General features: G+C 41.6%; 1 protein-coding gene across 4 annotated transcripts in view; it reads left to right on the top strand.

Moving 5' to 3' along the window:
- The window catches only part of LOC124606932 (transcription factor cwo), a 164,034-nt gene that overhangs the window by 123,704 nt on the left and 16,310 nt on the right, over nucleotides 1–24,020 (top strand). For all 4 annotated transcript variants that reach the window (XM_047139058.1, XM_047139050.1, XM_047139067.1 and 1 more), the window contains one exon: nucleotides 3,920–3,995. In XM_047139058.1, coding sequence (XP_046995014.1) covers nucleotides 3,920–3,995 — 76 coding nt within the window. The remainder of the gene's footprint in view (nucleotides 1–3,919; nucleotides 3,996–24,020) is intronic.

The raw sequence follows: 24,020 nt of genomic DNA, 5'->3' as shown, positions 1-24,020 counted from the left end.
GGCTCTGAGCACTATGGGACTTAACATCTGAGGTCATCAGTCCCCTAGAACTTAGAACTACTTAAACCTAACTAACCCAAGGACATCACACACATCTATGCCCGAGGCAGGATTCGAACCTGCGACCGTAGCAGTCGCGCGGTTCCGGACTGCGCGCCTAGAACCGCTAGACCACCGCGGCCGGCGTTGTTGGGATCCTTGCTGCTCATGTTGTACATCAGTGACATTGTAGACAATGTTAATAGTAACCTCAGACTTTTTGCAGATGATGCACTTCTCTGTAATTAAGTATTATCCGAAAAAAGCTGCATAAATATTCAGTCAGGTCTTGATAAGATTTCAAAGTGGTGCTAATCATGGCAAATTATTTTACATGTACATACATGTAAAATTGTGCGCTTAACAAAACGAAAAAACGTAGTATACCATGTCTGTAATATCAGTCAGTCGCTGTTGGAATCCGACAACTCGTACAAATACCTGGGTGTAACATTTCGTAGGTATGTGAAATGGAATGATCACATAGGTTTAGTCGCGGCTAAAGCAGGTGATAGACTTCGGTTTATTGGTAGAATACTGGAGCAGTGCACTCACTCTACAAAGAAAATTGGCTACAAATAGGTCGTGCGATCATTTCTAGAATATTCCATAAGTATGTGGGATCCATACTATATGGGACTAATAGGGGATATTGAACGTATACAGAGGAGGGCAGCACGAATGGTCACAAGCTTCTCAGATCCCTGGGAGAGTGTCGCAGAGATACTGAAGAAATTGAACTACCAAACTCCCGAAGACTGGCATTAACTGTCCTGAGAAAGACTTTTAACAAAGTTTCTAGAACCAGCTTTAAATGATGATTCTAGGAATATACCATAATCCCCTACGTATTACTCGCATAGGAATAGTGAGGATAGGAGTAGAATAATTACTGCACACACGAGGCATTCAAACAATCATCCATCCCGCGCTCCATACGTGAATGGAACGAGAAAAAACCCTAATAACTGGTTCAGTGGATGTATCCTCTGCCATGCCCCTCACGTGGTTTGCAGAATATAGATATACACCTGACCAATGAATTTCGTTAACTTGGCGACTGCTAGCCTCTGATACTGCACAAAAGCCGAAACCGAATACTTCGTGCAAAAGGATAACTTTTGTTAATATGGCCGTATGACAGTTTTCAAAAGCGAGTTCACTCTAGAAAATCTAAATCTCTCACATCAAATCATTAACTGTATCAGTTTGAACCGACATCCCTGAAACGTATACTTTCACAAAAAGAAAGTAAATTAAGGATATTTTGGCCTATAAGAGTTAGCAACGCCAATACTACGTAATGACGAAGATTATGATTTACACAGAGAACCAGATACAGTAGCAAGAATGAAAACCTTATGATTGCAATGCATAGGGCTTGGCACTAAGGCACTACCAAATAAGACCTTCAAGAGAGTTAAAGAAGAGTTTCCCATCGGAGGACGACCTCTTGGAAATACACATAAAAGAGATTTTGACAAATATCAAACTGGCTTGGAAAAATTAAGATTGTGTGGAGACTGGAAAATTACTTGCGATGACAGAGGAAAGTGATTCAATAGTGTTCACTCCTCAGCGGAGAACCTTAATTCCTCATACAATAATAATTTAAAGAGTTCGTTCGCGCACATCCTATTTTTGCTTGCTTTGTTTTTATGGCCCTCCTGCGAGATAAACTATGAATGTACTAGAATCCGTTTACAGTTCATCCCGAATGCTTGTACGAGGTCTGTTCAAAAACTTCTGGGACCTTGTCCACAAATTTTTTTACGCTTACTTTTTGTGTGTCGTGCAATGTGTTCGAAATAATCTCCTCCTCAATTGATGTACCACTCCTAACGCCGCATCTGCTCCTGGAAGCAGTCTTGGTACACGTCTTGCTGAATAGCGCGAAGCGCCGTCTACGAATTTTCTTATATTTCATATGTCGTTGCAAATCTTCGTCCTTTCAACGGGGATTTTCAACTACTGAAATTTAAAAAAGTCCGCAGGGGCCAGGTCTGGAGAGCACAGAGGATGAGGCAGCACAACGATTATGTTTTTTGTGCAGTAGTCATGCATCAGTGGGAATGAATGAGCGGGTGCGTTATCGTGATGCAAGAGACATGGATTGGTTCGCCACATTTCAGGCCGTTTCCTTCTCACATTTTCTCGCAGGCGTCGCAACACGTCCCGACACTACTATTGATTTAAGATTTAACAGTTTGTCCCTGTGGCACGAATTCATACTGAACTAATCCATTAAACTCAAAGAAAACTACCAGTATGGCTTTGACGTTTGACCTGACTTGATAGCTTTTTTTTGGTCTTAGAGAATCTTTCCCAACCCATTGTGAAGCTTATACCTTGGTCTCAACATCATAATCGTAGACCCATGTCTCATCACAAGTTATGATTCTCTCAGGGACATCTCGTTCTCATTTGCGCAATCCAAAAGCTCTTCACAGACTGCGAGACAAAGATCTTTCTGGTCTTGACTCCATGGGATGAACTTGGCGGCAACACGATGGGCTCCAAAATGTTGTGTCAGGATTTCACGACATGATCCAATTGAAATGTTACATTTTTATGCAATCTCTCAGACAGTCAGTCTATGATTGACACGCTCAATTTCATTGACATTCCTGACATGAACGTCATCGGTAGACATCGAGGGGCATCCTGAACGAGGGTCATCTTTAACTTCCGTCCAGGCCTTTTTTAAACCGTGTGAACCATTTGTAACACAGAGTACAGCTTAAGTACTCACCACCGTAGGCTTCTTGCATCCTTTGGAGACGAGTGCTTCTCTGACTGTTATTTCGAAATCCGCAAATCGTGCGACACACAGCGCCGAACAATGACTAACAGACATGCAACATAATACTTCCGGCTGTTACACATTAAACATAAGGGTGTGCAGGGATGCCAACTGCATTTGGCTTCAACACACCATTGGCGCGAAATTACGAATGTTTCGGAATTTTTTGAATAGATCTCGTACTTTAAACTTTCCAATTAAACTTCCACACAAAGAACGTCTTTCTTCCAAAACTTCCATGATTTGAAATCTCTGGGTTTGTTCATTCCATTCTCATACTGAACTGATCGGTCTTTAAAAATCTGTGAGCAGCCCTCTGAACTACTGTAGTCATCTACTGTAATCCTCCTTGACATGGTCCCCAAACAGACGAGCAACGCACAAGAAGAAGTAACAAATGTCAATTGAGGTCTATTTTGTAGCTGTGGTGCACTTTCCTATAAACCTCCCAAAGAATCAGTCATTCTGAAGAAAAGATTAGTTGTTTGACGAAGTTCTTATTAGTTACATGCTCCATCAGTTCTTGCCTCTCCCATGATGTTTAGTATCAGCAATGTTGTTATCATTCCAACGGGCATGCTGCTTGAAATGTTCATTTGGGGTACGTTCGTGGTATGTGCTGTCTTTCCTTCTCAACTCTCAACTTCTGCTGGCGATATTACGAGCATCAAGACGATGTTAAAGTCAAGGGAACTAACGGTGTAGTCATTGTGTAATATTACGCACAATAAGAGACAGGATACATTATAGTTCATTTGTTTCAAATGACGTGTTTGTGTCTCTCTTCCCACTCTGTTTCCAATTTAGCGGCTGTTGAGCATGTGATGCTCTTCCTTCCAAATCAGTTCGTCAGTGCAAACTACAGCTGCTCTTCCAGTTGTTACATTTCTCAATTGCTTGTGCACTTTGTTATACTAAATGTTTGTTGTAAGTCGATGTAATGTGCCAAGCTGGCAAGCATATGTTTAGTGTTGTTTTGCAGTATCAGACTTAATTTTCTTACATAATTTTTTGAACTATTTAAAATGTTGACGTTATTACTGTGTCTGAATGCTTACCGAAGCGAGTTTGTTTCAGGAATCTCAACTTTACAACTGCAGCAGCTACATCAGAAGACGACGAATTTAACTTTCATAAGAAGAAAGTGTCAAGGGTGAGTTGTGATCTTCAGCTACCAACATTATCGTAGTTGTGTTCTTGTTAACACATTCTGTTTAGCATAAATTGTGTACTTTTGCATCAGATAAATCCGATGCACTAAATGAGTTTCCGTTTTAATTCCTTCCCCATCTACCCAAGTTCGGTCTTAACCCTCGGACGCCTAAGCTTTTTTTTTTTGTAGGAGAGCCGAAAGAGGAGGCTGAGTTCAGTGGAGCCACTGGTGTTAAAATAATCTGCAGGTAAAAAAATTACAGGTTTCAAAAAGGATTACATATTTTAGAAGACTGTAACTTATAAATGTTGTTAATACTTTCAAATACTAGATTGAATCAGTAAAGAATTGGCATATAGCAACACAAAATAAAAATGTTTTGATATATTACACATACTACTCTGATACTCAACTTCAAGCAGGAGATACACTACACAATTCTTTCTGAATGCATGTTACACACACGATTATGACACTGTCCACAGTACTAAAAATGGCTCAAATGGCTCTGAGCACTGTGGGACTTAACTTCTGAGGTCATCAGCCCCCTAGAACTTAGGACTACTTAAACCTAACTAACCTAAGGACACCACACACATCCATGCCCGAGGCAGGACTCGAACCTGCGACCGGAGCGGTCGCGCGGGTTCAGACTGTAGCGCGTAGAACCGCTAGGCCACCCGGGCCGGCTGTCTACAGTAATGTTTTGGTTTTGATTGTTGTACTTCTGCTTCTTTTACGCAAAAATGGCACCGACCTTTTCATACAGGAAGTTGATCTTTATGTGTTGTCACTTCTTTGATTTTCTTTTGTAGAATACTTTCCATTGACTCAACAGTTTAGTTAGAAAACCCTTTTACATTAGTACCTATTACTGCTGTTTGCAGGTTCACTAGTTGGAACTCAGGTTGCAGAAGGAAAAGTTTCAATTCGTTGTGTTTCTTCTCATTCGATCTTGGATGTTGCTTGATGAATATGGTGGTTACATAGATACTGATGGTTGCACTGATATCGTTGGGATAGTAAAATATTGTGAGAGGCCATCTCTTTGTTCCCTTCTTTCAGGTGTATGAACCATTTGATCAGTGGTATCAATTCCACCTTTAGTGGAATTGTAATATAGACTCTTAATCTTCTTTCTTTCTTCAGTGCCTTTATGTTGGTAGGAAGTTAATAATATTAGTAAGTTTTAACTTGGTTTTGTTTTTACTGTGTAAAATACCAAAATAACTTGTGGCTTACCTGTCGTTGGATCTGTGAACATGAACATTGACGAATATAACTTTCGATTTGATGTATTCTTCGTTATCTCTGGAATGTGCTTCCTGAGTGACTGGAAAGTTTCTATTGTAGGAACTTTCTAGTCTTGGTATAACTCTCCTGTCAAATGCACTGATCTGTAGTGTCGCTTTATAGTACGAGGGTAATCCCAAAAGTAAGGTCTACGATTTTTTTATAAGTACATAGACCTGTTTATTTCTACAATGGTTTACATCAGTTTACAGCTTGAACATTTAGCTATTTTTCGACATAATCACCATTTCTGTCGGTGCATTTTTGTAGACGCTATGGCGGTTTCTGTATGCCCATGTCATACCAGCTCTCCGCCATGCTGTTCAGAAAGTTATGAACCTTATGAATCTCTTCTCTCACCTCGTCGTCCGAGCTGAATCGCTTCTTTTAACCCAGGGAACAGGTGATAGTCACTGGGCGCCAAGTCAGGACTATAGAGTGGGTGGGTGATTATGTTCCACTGAAACTGTTGCAGGAGAGCAACGGTTTGCCGAGCAATGTGTGGGCGAACGTTGTCATGGAGAATGTGTACGCCCTTGCTGAACATTCCTCTTCTACGGTTCTGAATTCCCGTTTTAGTTTTTGCAAAGTCTCCCAGTACCTGTCAGCGTTAATTGTGGTCCCAGCGATTCAGCTCCGACGACGAGGTGAAAGAAGAGGTTCGCAACTTTCTGAACAGCATGGCGACGAGCTGGTATGACATGGGCATACAAAAACTGCCACAGCGTCTACAAAAATGCATCGACAGAAATGGCGATCATGTCAAAAAATAGCTAAATCTTCAAGCTGTAAACTGATGTAAACCATTGTAGAAATAAACAGGTCTATGTACCTAGAAAAAAATAGGAGACCTTACTTTTGGGATTACCCTCGTAATATTTCGACCAATATTTTTCAGATGCACTGCCAAGCGTTTAACGACAGCTGCTGAACCTCGTTCTTCCTTGGATAGTCTCCATACTTTACCTGCGTAGTGTTCCATATTCATGAAATATCTGATCTTGCGCCTGACATCATTCATACAAGGATGCCATACTTGCCCAATTCCTCCTACTTTGAAGGAGCAGCGTCCTCTAAACAAGCTTGAGCATCTCATCAATGGTGAGGTGCACTCATAGTTTATAAAGTAGTGGAAACCTGTCGTTCACTTTTTTGTGAACTTGTTGCTTCATTCCTTTGCTGGCAGCTAGTTTCGTCATCAAACCTAATAATTCCAATTGAAAGTTTTCGCTCTGACTCGAGCTTTCGTTCGTTCAGGAGTATTAGAAGGTTTGTCTGTTTTTTATTGAACCCTGAATGTGCTGTCCTCTGTTGTAAAAAGGCTGAACTGAAATAACTATTGCGAACAGCTTGTCAGTGCACAAATTTACATAAAAACGGAACTAACTGCCGTAGACTGTGCAGAAAATTAAATCAAAACTGTTACTCGGAAACCACTACGAAAATCCAACTGTGCACTGTCCAAAACAATTACGTAGCAATGCTATGAAACACACACTGTCCACTGGCCCATTAAAAATCTGAATTACAAGGAAATGCTTAGAATTTGCAAACGAAGGAACCAACAAAAATGAAAAGAATCTTACCAGAAAAATTACAGCGTAGTCAGCAGGAACAGCACAACATGAAGAAATCGCGTCGGCTGATATATGCTAAAGTAAAACAAAAATACTGGGAGAAAGATTGGGATGATTTTCTCATTGGTAGAAGTAACATTTAGCATAATTGTCTCTTCATTTAAAGGTTTTTCTATAGTGTCCATGCTGTCAGGTGTAAAAAGTAACATTAAGGCGTCTCCAGGAGAATGGCAAACACTGGCTGGAGTTCCTCCTGCCTGCTCTCTTACTATATTTGCAAGAGACCTCCCACAGTCTGTTTAAAATTAGTTGCGACTTTCTACAGTTCGGTACGGTGTGGGTCGAGGGAAGCGTATTTGCCTAGCTGTGCTGAACGCGTCGGCTGGTTACGATAATGCGAGACTACTCGGCTAGGAAGCTGCCAAGCTGCTTGACTGGGTAAACAGCAAGCCACGAAAGCCGGCCCATCTACAATCTTTCTCACACTATCTTCAAGAAACTATTCGGTAATAAATTCCTGGTTCTCGCACATATAGCTTAATTCGTCAGCTTCATGATGAACTGTCTATCATCTCATTAATCGTCATAGCTATTGTAATATTTCGATACTAGATAAACTACTGCAAGAAAAACTTTTAAAGATTGCAGTGAAAAATAGGAGTCGTTATGAATTAGCGTATGGTGTGCGTTAGGTCATATGTTGCTGTAAATGAAATTTAGATAACACATTGAATTATTCTCTAAACTTGGATGGATATCGCTATTTGCCTCCCATGTCGAGAAAATGGAATGTATGTAAACCGCTCCATAACGAACGCATGCGCCAGTGAACAAGCCAGAATGAAGTCCCTCGTATGTCGTGAACAGTGTGATATATTGGTACAAGATTTTGGCAAATGACAGAACGCGAAGAGGAGAGTATTTTTCCGTATGATTAATATGTGGAACTTCCATATCTCCCACACTATATTCAGGCAACTACAGTTTTTTTAAATGAAATAGTGTAATTTTTAAGGACTTCAATGGCTGGTGAGAAATAGTGTAATTTTTAAGGACTTCAATGGCTGGTGAAATGAGAATTGCTATGGATTTTGCAGCAATACATGTGATGAAGTTACACATTTATTTTTATACTGATAATGGGCTTTTTCTTAACTGTTGACCTGTTGTGTCCTCAGTTGCTATTTTAACAATACACTGTTACAGGACTATGTCACAATTTCAACAGCATTAGATTGTTATTGATACGGATATTTGTAAACTCTGCTGTGTTTTTGGCAAAAGAAACAGATTTTAACACGGTAACAAGAGAGTTTTGTATGAAATCTTCAGTCCTTCATTTATACATGTCTCCTCAACTACTTTTTTGGTATGGCTGACAACTCGAGGCTAGTCCTGTGGTGTAACATTTGCATTCGCTTCTTCTGTCAGCATTTCAACCTTATTGAGCGTAAATGTCTTGTTTATTGCCACATTACTTTTCACCAATGCCCGTACATTCTCAGTCGGACTTAAATTAGCATGATACGGAGAAAGACTGATTAAACTTTAACCTTTAGCGTTAGCCAGTTCGTCGACCTGGTAAAAAATGTAAATGCCGTGTGACTAGGGCCTCCCGTCGGGTAGACCGTTCGCCGGGTGCAAGTCTCGATTTGACGCCACTTGGGAGACTTGAACGTCGAGTCGACCTGGTGGCGTGGAGTTTTTGGCTTGTGCAGCGCTACAAGTTCCATTAACTTCCCGTTATACATACTAGGCTCAACTTTATCCAATGGAACACTTCCTTGTACCCAGGGCAAAACATCACCTTTTTTCCACTGCATTGTTGTAGCTTTATCCATTGCAATGGAATGGTGTGGAGGGTTGTACGTTAAAATTATCTGAATTTGGAGGAATATTTTACAGCATAACTTTATCTTCATAGCCGGGACGTGTTCTTCGATGACCACTTTTCTTGCAAATCCCTTGTTCAGACGTGCTGCATTGTTATTAATGCAATGCCAACACAAAACACTTGTTTACAATACCTGACGACTGTAGAAAACTTGAAAGCTGGAAAACACCACTTTATAACGAGAGGTAATGAACGCAGATGCATGGGTGCGCGAAACTGTCATACTGTTTATCCACGTCATGGCTACTGGGACGCTTCACTAAGGCCGGTATTACACTATCGAACTTCTTTGTCAAAGATTTGATCAAAGATGTGATCAAATATTCCGTCAAATATATTTGACAAAGACCTTTGACGCAGCGCTAGAAGGGGTATAACACTGTCATAATATTTTTTGTCAAAGTTCAAGATGGCTGACAACAACTTGTTATTAACCGCAGCAGTTGCATGTACCACAATTGCACTGTGTGCACATGCAGAAGAGAAGCGGGGGAAAAAAAGGAAACATACCTGGGTGAAGCCGTGGGTTTTACGACGGCACGATAAAAGCATTCAACAGAACTTGTTAAGTGAGCTTATAGTGGAGGACGTCAAGTCGTACACCAATTACTTAAGAATGGATGAGGATACATTTTTGTATGTGCTCAATGAAGTGTATCCTCATATCACAAAGCACAATACTCACTTAAGAACTGCTACATCTGCAGAAGGCAGGCTCACTATAACACTCCGATTCCTTGCTACAGGAGAGGGTTAGGTTATGTTAGGTCCCGATCTTCGTAAGCTATTTTTGTATTCGGCGTGCCTCACGTTGTAAAGCGCCTCATCAGCTTCATACATCTCTATTAATTTTGTAGTTGTCGGCACACACCAATTGTATTTACCGACAATGTTTATAAAAACATTACAGACGACAGAATGCAGCGATGCTAGCGCTCCATGTGGTAACATGTCAAATTGCAGTGAACAGAAGACAAACGACTTCTTTGATCAAATCTACAGCGAGGCCCTAAATTTGATCAAATATTGGACGACATTTGACAAAGTTACCTATTACACCATCAAATTTCTTTGACAAAGATATTGGCCAAAGATATTTGACGAAGAAATTTGATAGTGTAATACCGGCCTAACGGAGCTGCTGGCGGCGTGGTAAGGAAAGCCGGCTCGCCATTGGTGTTACCTGAGTAATGGCGTCATACCCGTCCAGTGAGCCAAACGTCAAAAGCCGCAACTAATTTTAAGCGCACTATAGGTATTCCGGGCTGTGTGATTACATATCTTCTTCCAGACTTGGCCGCACTCACATCGTGATGGTCACTACCTGACGCTACATTATCTTCATCGTCTCTAATGTCCACGTCACTTTCCCAGTCTGGATCATACTCTACAGCCGGCCGGTGTGGCCGAGCGGTTAAAGGCGCTACAGTCTGGAACCACACGACCGCTACGGTCGCAGGATCGAATCCTGCCTCGGGCATGGATGTGTGTGATGTCCTTAGGTTAGTTAGGTTTAAGTAGTTCTAAGTTCTAGGGGACTTATGACCACAGCAGTTGAGTCCCATAGTGCTCAGACCCATTTGAACCATACTCTACAACACCATCCTCATGTTCACTTTCTTCTCTCTCGATTAGAATAGTCATTTAAAATAACATTCATAATTCTTTCTAAAGATGATTCACGAATTCTTTTAAACATTCCTGAATCTCAACATGAACAACAGGGAACTGACTGAACTAACTCGCTGGAAGTACACAAGATAAATAGCAACTGAATGTTATCAACAACCACATCCGCTAAAAATAAACTGATTGTTGAGGATATCAAGAATGCCAACCAACAAGACACACAGGCATGCATAGTTGTAGAGACGAGAAATAAAAAAAATATTACGTAGAAAAATTTTCTGTAGTATGGAAACATAATGGGAGGCGGGCTTGTTGAAATTACATTGAAAATTTCATTTTTTTTCCAGAGAAATTATCTACAAAGTTTATTGACAGTTAACTTTATACAATATCGAAAAAACAATAACTTGAAGGGAAAATATTGTATGACATTTACATGAGCAGAGCAGAACATAACCTGTTGTGAGTTGAAGGAACACCCCCTACCTCCCCCTAGGCACCCTAGGCTTGATACACATCGTATACGTTATCTGCCGACAGACAAAGTTAAAATTGCAACTTTTAATATTATTCGTCCTTCTCATGGTAGTAATAATTTATGGGCTTCATCGGTCACGGCAACGAAAAAAATATTCAGATGTGTGTGAAGTCTTATGGGACTTACCTGCTCAGGTCGTCAGTCCCTAAGCTTACACACTACTTAACCTAAATTATCCTAAGGACAAACACACACACTCATGCCCGAGGGAGGACTCCAACCTCTGCCGGGACCAGCCGCACAGCCCATGACTCCAGCGCCCAAGACCGCTCGGCTAATCCCGCGCGGCACGGCAACGAAAGCACCAACGTTTGGCTGTAAATTTGTGATCTCTTCATCGTGCTCGTAAAACCAATAAATTATTCGGAATTGGAACGCTAATGTTGCCCAGAATTCAGTACCAAGTCGCACACATCATCAGGGCCCCATTTGACTGAGGTCTAACCATAGTTGGTAATATGTGAAAATTAGTGCTAACGGTAACATTCGTCTGGGAGACCAACATGACCAAATTTTGCATTTTATGTCCACTTTAGTGACTATCGAAAATAAATGACAATTTAAAAGGTTGATGAAATATGAAAATTAGTATGTTTATTGTGTTTAAATCAAAATTTGGCATCAAATATGCAAAAATTACAAAATTATGTACTAGGTTTTCAAATGAAATAGTTTATAAATTTGATTATTCTTATGCACAAAAACAAATATTAGCGTTTCGAAGGAAATAGTTTCTAAAAGTTGACATGTGTTTTCTCAGATAACTTGATTTGTATGCAAACAAAGGAAAAAAAATTAACAGATTTTCTACACTAATTTTAACATTTTCATCGAGCTCTGTAAGCAGTTGGGTTTATCACATTTCGCGCACTTGTATGCCGCCATTCTGTTCAGCGTGTAGGGAAAATGTCTCTGCAATATCCTTTCTTCCAGTAGTGCTAGTTCTGCAAAGTATGCAGGAGAGCCTCTGTGAAGTTTGGAAGGTAGGAGACGAGCTGTGGGGTGGCGTCGGAGTCGTGCTTGGGTAGCTCAGTGGTAGAGCACTTGCCCGCGAAAGGCAAAGGCCCCAGTTCGAGTCTCGTTCAACATTGTGTTTAGCATACAAATTAAGGAAGTATCTCATAAGGAAATAAATGAGATAGTATATATATCTCTAGCAATCTAAATAAGAATTGAGAAGAATCTCATTAAACACACACGAAAACTAGAACTGAGACTGAGAAAATTAATAGTTTGGCGACTAGAGAAAAGTTTCTCATTTAGCTCGTTCCCAGAACATATATCTTAGGGTGTTCTTTTAACAACCTAAGCTGTATTTCCTTCGGAAGCCTCCTGTTCGATACTCGATTGCTGAGCTTACGTTCCAACAACATTTGAGCAAATCCTTTGAGATAAAGCCTTCTTTTGTAATTATTTTCTCTAGCGACTTCGGCTGTATAAATTTCGTACGAGTTAACTGTAACAAATCGAGTTTTCTGAAGAAAACCGCCATAGGCCAGCTTCTTGTTTTCCTAGCTGCGCTCAATGTGAAACACATCTGATCCGCCGTGTCCACGCCCCCTTTTGTCATATTACGAAGTACTAGTAGAGGCTTAGGTGATTGCGAGTTGATTTCAGCAGTATCGTGCGGAGTAGGCAAGAGAATTACGGCATTTTTCTTTCAGTTAAAAAACTCAACCAGAACATGCCATACCGAAAACCAAATAATGATGATCCTAGAACGCGAAGGATCATTTGCAAATTGTATCAGACGGAAGAAAAATCTTACCTGTACGGTAAAATCCGCCTGTGAGTCAATGTGGGTGACGTGTGTGCGCGAGTAAAAAAAACTATCACGGAAATGAAACGATGACGTCCACACAGTAACAAGTTCCACTTACAAATGAAGCATAGCTGAAATATCAGATCAAATTAACAATGCACGTATGCCAACTATACATTGAGAAATTTTATATTTTTCTTTGAGACGGACCCACGCGAGGTAGCCGCGCAGGTCTAGGGGGCGCCTTGCCACGATTCGCGCGACTCCCCCCGTCGGAGGTTGAGTCCTCCCTTGGGCATGGGTATGTGTGTTGTCCTTAGCGTAAGTTAAAGATAGATTAAGTAGTGTGTAAGCCTAGGGACCGATGACCTAAGCAGTTTGGTCCCATAGGAACTTGCCACAAATTTCCAAAAATTTTGAGACGGATGATACTAATAGCTAAATATGCTTGCGCTTGTTATTTCGTAAATTCAGTTGCATAATTTTCACTATCATGATTCGACTTGTAATACTTCTTGCTGCTGATGTCCACGCTGTTAACTGTTCGAATTTTTTTCCGTGCGCTGTCTTTTTGCAAGCCCGCATCAACCATAGGTACCAAATATGGTTTTCAGTATTCATTTGTTTACTTTCAGTGGCAGAGTTCGTAGAGAAGTGTGTCGCAGAATGAACAAGTCCCTGTATTACTTGACTGCAGTTATCCGTTTTAATGGACAGCGATTATAGAGACATATCAAAGTGCTTTTCCTTTGCGACAATTGATTTTGAGCTGGAGTCGAATGTGCATAGGGGCACTAAGCAATACTTTAAAGTAAGCTCCACAAATTGCATGAAACAAGTTGAAGGAATGTGATACAGCAGTCATAAGTACTGACGTAGATTTTCTACGTCTGAGGAAGCACCAGGAAAAAAAAATGGCTCTGAGCACTATGGGACTCAACTGCTGTGGTCATAAGTCCCCTAGAACTTAGAACTACTTAAACCTAACTAACCTAAGGACAGCACACAACACCCAGCCATCACGAGGCAGAGAAAATCCCTGACCCCGCCGGGAATCGAACCCGGGAACCCGGGCGTGGGAAGCGAGAACGCTACCGCACGACCACGAGATGCGGGCAAGCACCAGGAAAAAAAAATATATATTTGTAAAAATATGACTTTGAGATTAATTGTGGGATACAATCAGGGTAACAATATGAACGTTAATCTTGATCACTGGTACAATCAACTTGGAGACTATGATGTCATCCTTGGTGGCTAGTTAAAAACCAAGTAAGCGCTCAGATGCGGTGTACTGCACTTATTTGACTGAGGTTGAAATTGCGAACAAATCAATTTGAAAATAACCATTGAGTCATGTGCCGAATCGGTCGTTAAATAAGTTCGCTGGTCAATGTGTGACGCGTTTATCTTCTTGAGTAACGTCCTCATGACATGCCACGACATTTAGGCTGCCAATACCACGCCCGTTGCAGCATGACGCCCGAGATGTAAATACGAGAGTTCGAATGCAGCTCGATTCATTCAGTCATCGATCGTGTATTTCTATACTGTTCTATCATACGAAATTATGGAAATGTAAAAGAGAACCATTTCTCGGCAGTTTTTGTCAAGAAGTGTGTGAATATGACGCTTAACGAGCGGAATTCGGTTGTATTCTGCGTGGGTCACTGCTTAGTGTTAAAAGTGATCTTGCCTTTTCATTTTGTCTGTGTATATGGAACTGGGAAAGAAGGTGGGTGAAGATGAAGTGGAAGATTGGGAACAGCGAGAAAACTGGACAGAGTACTGATAGAGCAGGACACCTTCAGTAGACGATATTCCCTCAGGAGTATTAAGATACGTCGGAATAACTACCATGACTATCCACGCAAGACGATACTGACATTACGATTTACACTCTTAAGACATAAAAACGACGCACCACGAAGGAATTATCCGAATGGGACTGGAATCGAGAGATATGATGTACTACTTAGAGCAAGCAGTAATGTGGAAAATAAATTGAAGTTTAGGGAGAAGAAATAAAAACTTTAAGGTCTTCAATTCTGCTAGAGGCGCAAAGGATAGTTGGTATGATAAGTGGGGTGATGCTGAGAAAGTTAGGGTAGTAACATAATAAAAATAATTATAGTGAAATGGCGAAAATCGTGTCATGTAGATAAGTTTAAGCTTTCGAAAGGGTTTTCTGGAAATATTTGTCTGACTGTAGCCTTATATGAGCTTGAAACATGGACGATTAAGAGTACAAAGAAGAACCGAGAATACAAGCTTTTGAAATGTGCTGCTGCTGAAGATTAGGTGGGCAGGTGGGTAATTAATGAAGAGGTACTGATACTAGTAGGGGAAAAAATAACTAAAAGAAGAACTGGGTGATAGGACGAGGCATCGAGTCATAGTTTCGTAACGGATGGAAGTGTTTATGTTTGTTGATTTGGAGGGGAAGGAGGGGGGGGGGGCTGGGTGAGCAGGTTGAAGTACGCAGTTAGGGGAAGATGGAGAGTCTTGCACAGGATAAGCAAGAGTGGAGAGTTGCTTCAAACTAGAATTCAGACTACAACAAGTGTAAAGGCGAGGTAAAATATTTCTTACGCTGTACTGAGTGATTCCATGATAATGTTACAGTTTCAGGGATGACGGAGAAGGGTAAATGTGTCAGTTTGTGGTGACCGACCGGGGCGAAAGTTACAAGCGAAAGTCTTTCAGCTGTACTAGCATGAAACACATCTCTTCTACTGAAGACGAGGTCATAGCTCTTCAGGTAAGCATTTTAGAGTATTTGTTTACCGGAATTTCTTTCCTGTTTTGGTCCATGCTACGCCCTTCCGAAGAAAGGAAAGCAAAGAGATTGTAGGTATCAGAACAGTTTTCGCTTAGAACTTTCGGCTCGGCTGTCTCCGGATGTGGTCCCGTAACAAAAATTCGTTATTTATCCGTCTTCGACATCACTGAAAGTGTGTTACATCATTACGGAATCGTCCTGTATAGTGTTCTCCGGCAGTCGAAGCATAATTTAGAAGACGCGTCTGTACCAGGAGGGTGTGGGCCGTGACCAGCTCCCGACGTCTGCCGCGCCCGCGCAGTGTAAACGTGGCCCAGAACTTGGAAGACGACATTATTCTTGGCCATTGGCCCCCGCCCATTGTTGACCGCGCTAAATACGTATGACGCTTGTCGGTCAGTTCCGTCGCGATTCGGCTCGCGGCCGAACGGACGGCTGTGCGACGTGCGGGCCGGCACGTGCGGCCGGTGGACTCACGCGAGGCGACCACGTGCCTCGGCCCCCGCCCTCCCGCCTGTGTGTCGTGCCCCCCCCCCCCCCTCCTCCGCCCGCGCCTACCGCCTAGTCCCTGTTTTTCCCCTCCAATCCCTCGCTGCTTTTTGAACTTCTCAGTCATGCGTTATGGGGAAATAAATATTACTTTTCAGAGCCAGAATTACCAGTCCGGTTCCATAAACAAGAATCAAAACAATTTAAGAAAATATTTCTGTCCAACCACGCTTAACCATCTTAAAATTAAAATTGACTGGTTTCGAAAGAGATAGCTCCCACCTACATTCGTTATGAAAAGAATCAGAATAATTCATCGTAAAGAAACTACAGGTCAGGTCCTAAATGTATACAATAAACGAATTTCATTTTTATTTCTTATTTATGAATTGATTAGTGTTTTTTTTGTCTGATTCTTGCTTTGGTGTGTGAAGATGGAAACTCGCTTTTCCGAAATATGTTAGTGTTGTTCCGATCAGATTTTAAGGCGAGTAACCCAAATATCTTGTTAAATTAAAATCGCGACCTCGCTTCCTTGTAGCTACAGATAAGCTTAAAGTGGGAAGACAATTTAGAAGGGGGATAAATGCCACGTAACATGAAGTAAACCCAGTGATAATGTTATTGTAAGGTTATGCAATCTTATCTAAGGATCAGTAGTCTGTTCGATTTGCCAGTTTTTCCCTCATCTAATACAAATGCACAGATAGTTTTTAGGATCGGAATTGAAATTCCCATCCAGCTTTCGAATGAGTGTTACAGGTGTGCATCGAAATTTTTCAATACAAAATATCTGGTCTGCTATGGGGGAATGACACAATTTATAATATCCATGTACTAATGCTCTGGCTAATAGTATCTTGATATTCTTGTCTACATTTTGTTTTTCTATACGAAGAAAGCTGCAAATGCTTCATTGCCACAGCTGACTTAATATGCTCGGGAATACAGCAGAGATATGGAACTCGAGTGTGCGTTTTATTAGCGAAGAACCTGCACTGTCGCCATGCCGTTGCGCATCTGATAAAATTATAACCAGCTATGTCAAATCAAGTAAGTTATATCTCTGCCTTAGAGTGTCGGACGCTTCTAGCCCAGTTCACGTTGTCGGTTCTCGTAGTTGACGGAATGATTAACCAAGGAGGCAAAAAATATGGCATTACACAGGTTCTACAACTGGCAGCACCTGATATTTCAGTGGTTACCGTATTTGGCGATATGATACCCAGGTATGTAGACACACTAAGGTATTGGGTGTTTCCAGGCCTTGACACGCCCTGAGTATGGGGCAGCTCTTGTATCTGATCTTGGACCTCTCAACGATTAACGGTTACCCTCCGTCTTACTCCTCGAATCATAAAGAAATGTTAATCATGTGTCACATCGGCTCAGGTTTGCATTAAGATTCAGACATTGCGCCAGGCCTCTGAAAGTCATGGAATTGGCTTTCATCATTGGACTAAAGCCTCATTTCTGCCCTGATCATCGAAGTCACTCGAATAATAAACTTTTCGCTGACCCGGATAATATAGAAAAGCGACTAGCGAAAATGGTTCAAATGGCACTGAGCACTATGGGACCTAACATCTGAGGTCACCAGTCCCCTAGAACTTAGAACTACTTAAACCTAACCTAAGGACATCACACACACCCATGCCCGAGGCAGGATTCGAACCTGGTAGCGGCGACTACCAGGACACAAGATCTTTAGGTACTCTAACACAGGTGCTTGCAGAGCTTTAGTGTGAAGCGATGAAGGGTATTAAAATGCCAACAACTCTCACGATACCAAAAAATGTAACGTATATAATATACACTGATGAATCCAAACAGTATGACCACCTACTTAATAGCTTGTTTGTCCGTCTTTGGGACGAAATACATCAATGATTCTGCATATCAGGAATCCGACAGTTTGTTGATAAATTTGTGGAGGTATGTAGCATTAGATGTCTACGCATAGGTCATGAAACTCCCGTAAATAACGGGCCGCTGACTCGCGTACGCGGTAATGGCACACGATAGCGAAACAGATGGGTTCCATAGGATTTACGTCAAGCGAATTTGGGCGCCGAGACACTATAATGCCCCTCAAACCATTGTGTCACGGTTCTGGTTCCGAGACACGAACAGTTATTCTGCAGAAGGATGGCGGCATCACCATCGTGGAAGAAGTCAAGCATAAATAGATACAGTTGTTCGCAGCTGTCAGCGTGTCTTCGATTAGTACCACGGATCCCATACAAGCGCAGGAGAATGTCTCCCATAGCTTAATACTGCTCCGATCAGCCTGAGTCCTTGACGCGCTGCACGTTTCGAGCCGCCGTTCACTTCGATGACGGCTTTTGTGGAAACGACCATCGGCCTAGTGTAACAAAAATGTGCTTCATCCGAAGAGTTGACACGTTTCCATAGATCGACGGTCGAATCCCGACGGTCCCGTACCCACGGCAATCGTAATTGACGATGTCGTTGGGTCAACATGTGAATACGTAGGGGTGGTCTGCTGTGGAGCTCCATGTTCGACAATGTACGATGAACGGTATGCTCTGAAATACTTCTCTGTGCACTAGTATTGTGCTCTTTCGGCAGAGGTGCCATATATCACCATCTATCCTGTTTTACAGAGCAGGCAAGCCTCTGAACTCCACGTTCTGCGAAGAGTCGTGGACTTCGAACCACTTAGCGCCTAGTGGTAGTTTCACTGTCCTACCTCTTTCCGCAGATGCTCACGACAGTAGCAGGTGAATATTCGACCAGCTTCGCCGTTTCCGAGATACTCGTTCACAGGCTCTACTTGATAATAATCTGGCCTTTGTCAAAGTCGCTTATCTCAATGCATTTCCCAATTTGCAGCCCATATCTTCGCTCGGGTGATCCCCCGTCCGTGTCTGCTCCGCTTAGGTACTTTTGTTACCGCGTCACGTTCTCTCACCGTCACCAGACAGCCTCCAACGTGGTGGTGGCCAGTGGTCGCAATGTTTTGGCTCGTCAGTGTATATTTCATGCCTGTTTTTTTTCGGAATATAGACTGTAAGTTCATTGTATTGTCACAACTTAAGAAAAAGATGATGGACGAAGTAATTAGCTAGAATCAATTTTGTACCTTTTTTGGTACATCCATTTTTTATGTTGTGCTTGTTTATTGTAACTGCATAGCTTGTGCATAAACTCTACTAGATGTCCTTTCATTAGCTTCAAAGAGAGCGTCCGTCAGACTGGACTATGAGTGTTTGAAATGGATGATGACAAAATTCATAGTTGGTGTTAAATTCAAGCCGGCCGGTGGCCGAGCGGTTCTAAGCGCTACAGTCTGGAACCGCGCGACCGCTACGGTCGCAGGTTCGAATCCTGCCTCGGGCATGGATGTGTGTGATGTCCTTAGGTTAGTTAGGTTTAAGTAGTTCTAAGTTCTAGGGGCCTGATGACCTCAGCAGTTAAGTCCCATAGTGCTCAGAGCCATTTGAACGATTTGTTAAATTCACCAACACAGTAAATAATCTGTTATGAGTTCTCAGTCGTGTGTGGTTAAACGAGTAACATAGGCAACCCATCACAAGATAAATAGATTGGCCAAACTCTTTGTAATTGTCTTAGATCCACTATCACAGAAACTCGCTACGAAAAAAAAGGAAAAAAAACAGCACAGAATAGAATATCAGTATAGAATAACTAGAATGTATCTGCTTGTGAAACCGTGAAAACTGTATTTAACATTAAGCTCGATTGGGATAACGGAAAACATACATGCCATAAGTAATTTAACACGAATATAGAAGTCAAATTGACATATAAATGTTTGCTATCAAAAGCGTGGTGCGGGGCACAGTTTTTTATCGTCACGAAGGAGAAAGATGGAATGATTACACAACTGATGTGTTAGCTAGCGTGCCGACGAAATGTTACAGTTAATTTATGCTGCGTACACATTCAGTTCACAGGAATGAGAACTTGGGATAACTGATGTATTTTCAAAATGTGCAGCGCTACTCTTTCACTGAAAATTTTCCACAACAGGACATAATAAATTTTGTCCTAGCTATCACTACTACAAAAGTACAGTCACAATCTGAAATCCCACCCATGATCTCTACCTGATCCAGTGATCAGTGTGGTTTCTCACGCAGAGTTATGTTCCTAAAGAAAAAATCACTTACAAACCAGAACAGAGAAGAGATTATCTTATTAATGGAGACGACGTTCAGCAACAAACAGGTTCGAAGCGAAATACTCGTATTTTAAATGGAAAATCACCGCGACGTGTATTACATTGCATTTCCTCCTATCATCTGTCGGCAGTGATGGTTGAAGTGATCGCTATAGCAAGTAGAAGTCTACTAATACCAGTATTGCTGCCCCTGTTTTGATCAGAACCGAGGCCTGAAGATGGTGTAGAAAAATGCTGAAACTGGTAGCCAAATAAAATAAGTTTGGAAACTAGAAGACTGAAAGGTGTTTAATTTGAAATCCTGTATCGAACAGCTGAGTCTCGCAACCATCTCTAAAAAGATGGACATTCAGAGACGTATTTCTTTATTTCTGACCGAAAAACCAAACACCAATTTTCGTAGTTTTAACTTCCAAATTGCTTTAGTTGTGACATTAAAAAAAAATTTCATCACCTATTCCACTCAGTTAAGGGTGAAATTTCGAAAAATCCCCTTTTAAACGAAACCTACAGTATAAGATCAACACCCTCTGCAAATTTCAGTTTTCTATCCTAGCGGTGTGGGCTGGGCGATGATGTCAGTGAATGTGCCTGAATATTTTTCCTTTATATAATTGATTACTCGCAGGATACGAACTATTGACAAATTCAATGTTTTATATCTCTTACGTCACACTAGAGTGACACTGGAATACTGAATTAGGTGCCAAGGGTATGTAGCGGGGGCGGAGACTGCAAAATCAGTGCTCAGTCTGATAAAAGAACTGTACAGAGCAGAATAGATAACAGCACAGTGATAGCACCGAAATTCCAACCACGTCCGTGCACCAAGCAAGAGAGCAGGAAGGGTCGTGGCTCACATGGCTCATGCGCTTTTTGGTTTGTGATAGAAGAACAAACTTCAGTTCTTAATAAACAATATCAGAAAAATATACCATGTAGAAGATACAATTTTTGCGTCTAGCCACTGAGACAGCGTTTGCCACATTATTAACACGAATAACAGAACGACATACCAGGAACCTTCCGTTTGACCACAAAAAGCATTGAGACTAATATTAAAGCAGTCAAATTTAACCTACAACCACGAGAAATCTAACGACCTGAATATTCTCATTTATACGCTGAAACAAGACGTTTATACAGGGTGGAGCAGAGGAAACGCATAGTTTTCACTATTGAATGACTGGGACACGGTTTGATAAAAACAGTAAAAACAACCATTAAGTGATAGATTTTTTAATGCAGTTTTGAAATAGACATACTTGAATTAGGTTCGAAAAATAATGTCTTGGAGATGACGTCCTGCCGGCCGCGGTGGTCGAGCGGTTCTAGGCGCTTCAGTCCGGAACCGCGCTACTGCTACGGTCGCAGGTTCGAATCCTGCCTCGGGCATGGATGTGTGTGATGGCCTTAGATTAGTTAGGTTTAAGTAGTTCTAAGTTCTAGGGGACTGATGACCTCAGAAGTTAAGTCCCATAGTGCTCAGAGACATTTGAACCATTTGATGACGTCCTTGCTGGATACAAATTTGGATCCTCTCCCGAAAGTTATGCATGGCTCTCTCCAACATTTCATTCAGCATGGCTTCAATTTCCTGACGAATGGAATTCTTAAGGTCATCGATTGTGCGAGGTTTGTTCATGTACACTTTTGATTTTAAACATCCCCACAAAAAGAAGTCGCTTATCGACAAATCGGGTGAGCGAGGGGGCCAATAAACATTACCATATCTCGAAATAGCATGTCCTGGAAACATTTGTCGAACCACTTCCATGGATGCTCTCGTCGTGTGAGCTGTGGCACCGTCTTGCTGAAACCATATTTCTCTCATGTTCACTTGACGCGTTTCAAATTCTGGACGAAGAAAGTTGTTTAACATTTCAACATAGCTCACTGATGTCACAGTAACTGCAGTTCCTTCCTCTTCAAAAAATAGGGTCCAACAATCCTCATCTTTGAAATTTATCACCACACTGTTACTTTTAAACTGTGGAGAGGTCTCCGGTGTAATTCATGTGGGTTCTCCGTCGCCCAGTACCGACAATTTTGAACATTGACGTAACCACCAACATGAAAATGTGCTTTATCACACATGAAGACTGTAGCATCTCACTCATGAAGACTGTAGAATCTGCATCTTCCGTAAAAATGTCGTTCATTACGCGACAAAACTCTCTGCGCTGCACAAAATCCCCTTCACTAAGCTGCTGGACGATCATTATTTTGTACGGGTGAAACTTACCCAGCGCTACGGCTTGTCGTCGAGCCGATCGTTTCGGTCTACCAAGTGCTGCCGTTCTCACTCGGTCTATATTTTCCTATTTTCCAGAGTACGAACTGAACGGGGAAGACCAGGTGGTTTCTTTTTAATCACAGATCCTATACTTCTAAATGCTGCAACCCATCGGAGTACAGTATTTCGATAAGGCGCTGCACCTCGACGTCAAACTCTAAAATTTTGACGGAAAAGACGTTGCACTGTGACTACGGAATCATTGTTTCTAAAGTACGATGCTCTACGCTCCAACGCTCCATACCGACTGAAACTGCATTGTATGGGCAGTCTGCCAACATTCATTCAAGGTAAATACCCCCTCTCGTCGCCGCGTACTAGCGGTTCAAAAAACATGTTTCCTCTGCTCCACCCTGTATTATTGCAAGCAGTTTATTGCGCATCAGACTATGCACGAAAGTTCATTTCCGTGAAGATTAACTGTTCCTTTGCATCTTTGTGCACTGTTTTCTTATCAAAGGCGAATGATGTATGTAGTCACATTCTAACGATGTGAAATTACAATAAAAATGCTGTGATGCAAAGAAATCAGCAATCTTGCTGTAAAAATAAACTTGGGCCTAGAATTGCATGGTTAAACTGACTCTTTACTGGTGTCAATTGATTTCACCGAAGTGATAATGAAAATCTGCTTCCTAGGAAGAACATTAGAACAAGCACAACCACTGTGGGAGAAGTGGAACAATTGGTGCCTTGAAGGGAGATGCTTCTTTTGCGAAACTGCAGACAGTAATCTCTTTTTTACGGCATGAAGCGGCTGATACGGTAGCGTCACTCTCACGTCCCACAAAACCCCAATACTGGCATAAATCAGATGTCGCTTCCGCACCTTTCCTGTGTTCACGAAGAATATATTATTTGCGCATCGTGAAGCAGGTGTAATACATAGTGCTGAACTGTATTCTCCAGTTACCGAAAAATTAGCATTTGTTACGTTCTTCCTTGTTTCTTTTTAGTAGACGACGAGCAGTTAAAACCGCTAATTTTTATATTGCTTTACGTGTTTATCTATATGGCAAGTAAGTTATAAATAAACTTACTTGCCATATTTAAAGTTTCATGAAAGATTTGTAAGTGTTTAACTGAAAGCAACCATTTTCCACCCAAAAACATTGACACTTGTTTTGCCTTTCCGTCTGATAGGAAACGTTGTCGCCGTACTCAATAGCTTAATTATCCGTAATATTTTTTTTTTACTTTTTTCTACGCGAAAGAAACGTAAAGCCCTTGTCATTGCCTTTAGATACTTTTTGTGCAAGATATGTCACCGTTTTGTAGCTGTGTTTCCTTCGAATTACTAACCATTATTGCGTTTTTCTCGCGGTTAATCTCACATTTGAGCAGCGCTGCTTTCCTCGGTTCTGTCGTTCAACCCGAGATGCTAGGTACCCCAACAAATCACAACATATTTTACACTCTTCCCCAGACATCGTTCCAGAAATCTCCGCGTGCTGTGTTATTCATTCCGATCCCCATTCTCTGCTGCACCTCTTGGAATGTTTACTCGGAGCTATCAGAATGGCGAAACTCCGTCGCGAGTTCCCTTGAAATCATAGATTCGTGGTGTTCGTTTTATCCGCATTGAAGCTTTCTAAAT

This window comes from Schistocerca americana, chromosome 1 (genome assembly GCF_021461395.2).
Source record: "Schistocerca americana isolate TAMUIC-IGC-003095 chromosome 1, iqSchAmer2.1, whole genome shotgun sequence".
Taxonomy (NCBI): Eukaryota; Metazoa; Arthropoda; class Insecta; order Orthoptera; family Acrididae; genus Schistocerca; species Schistocerca americana.
Note: the sequence above shows the minus strand (reverse complement) of the source record. Positions and strands in the feature narration are given on the sequence as shown.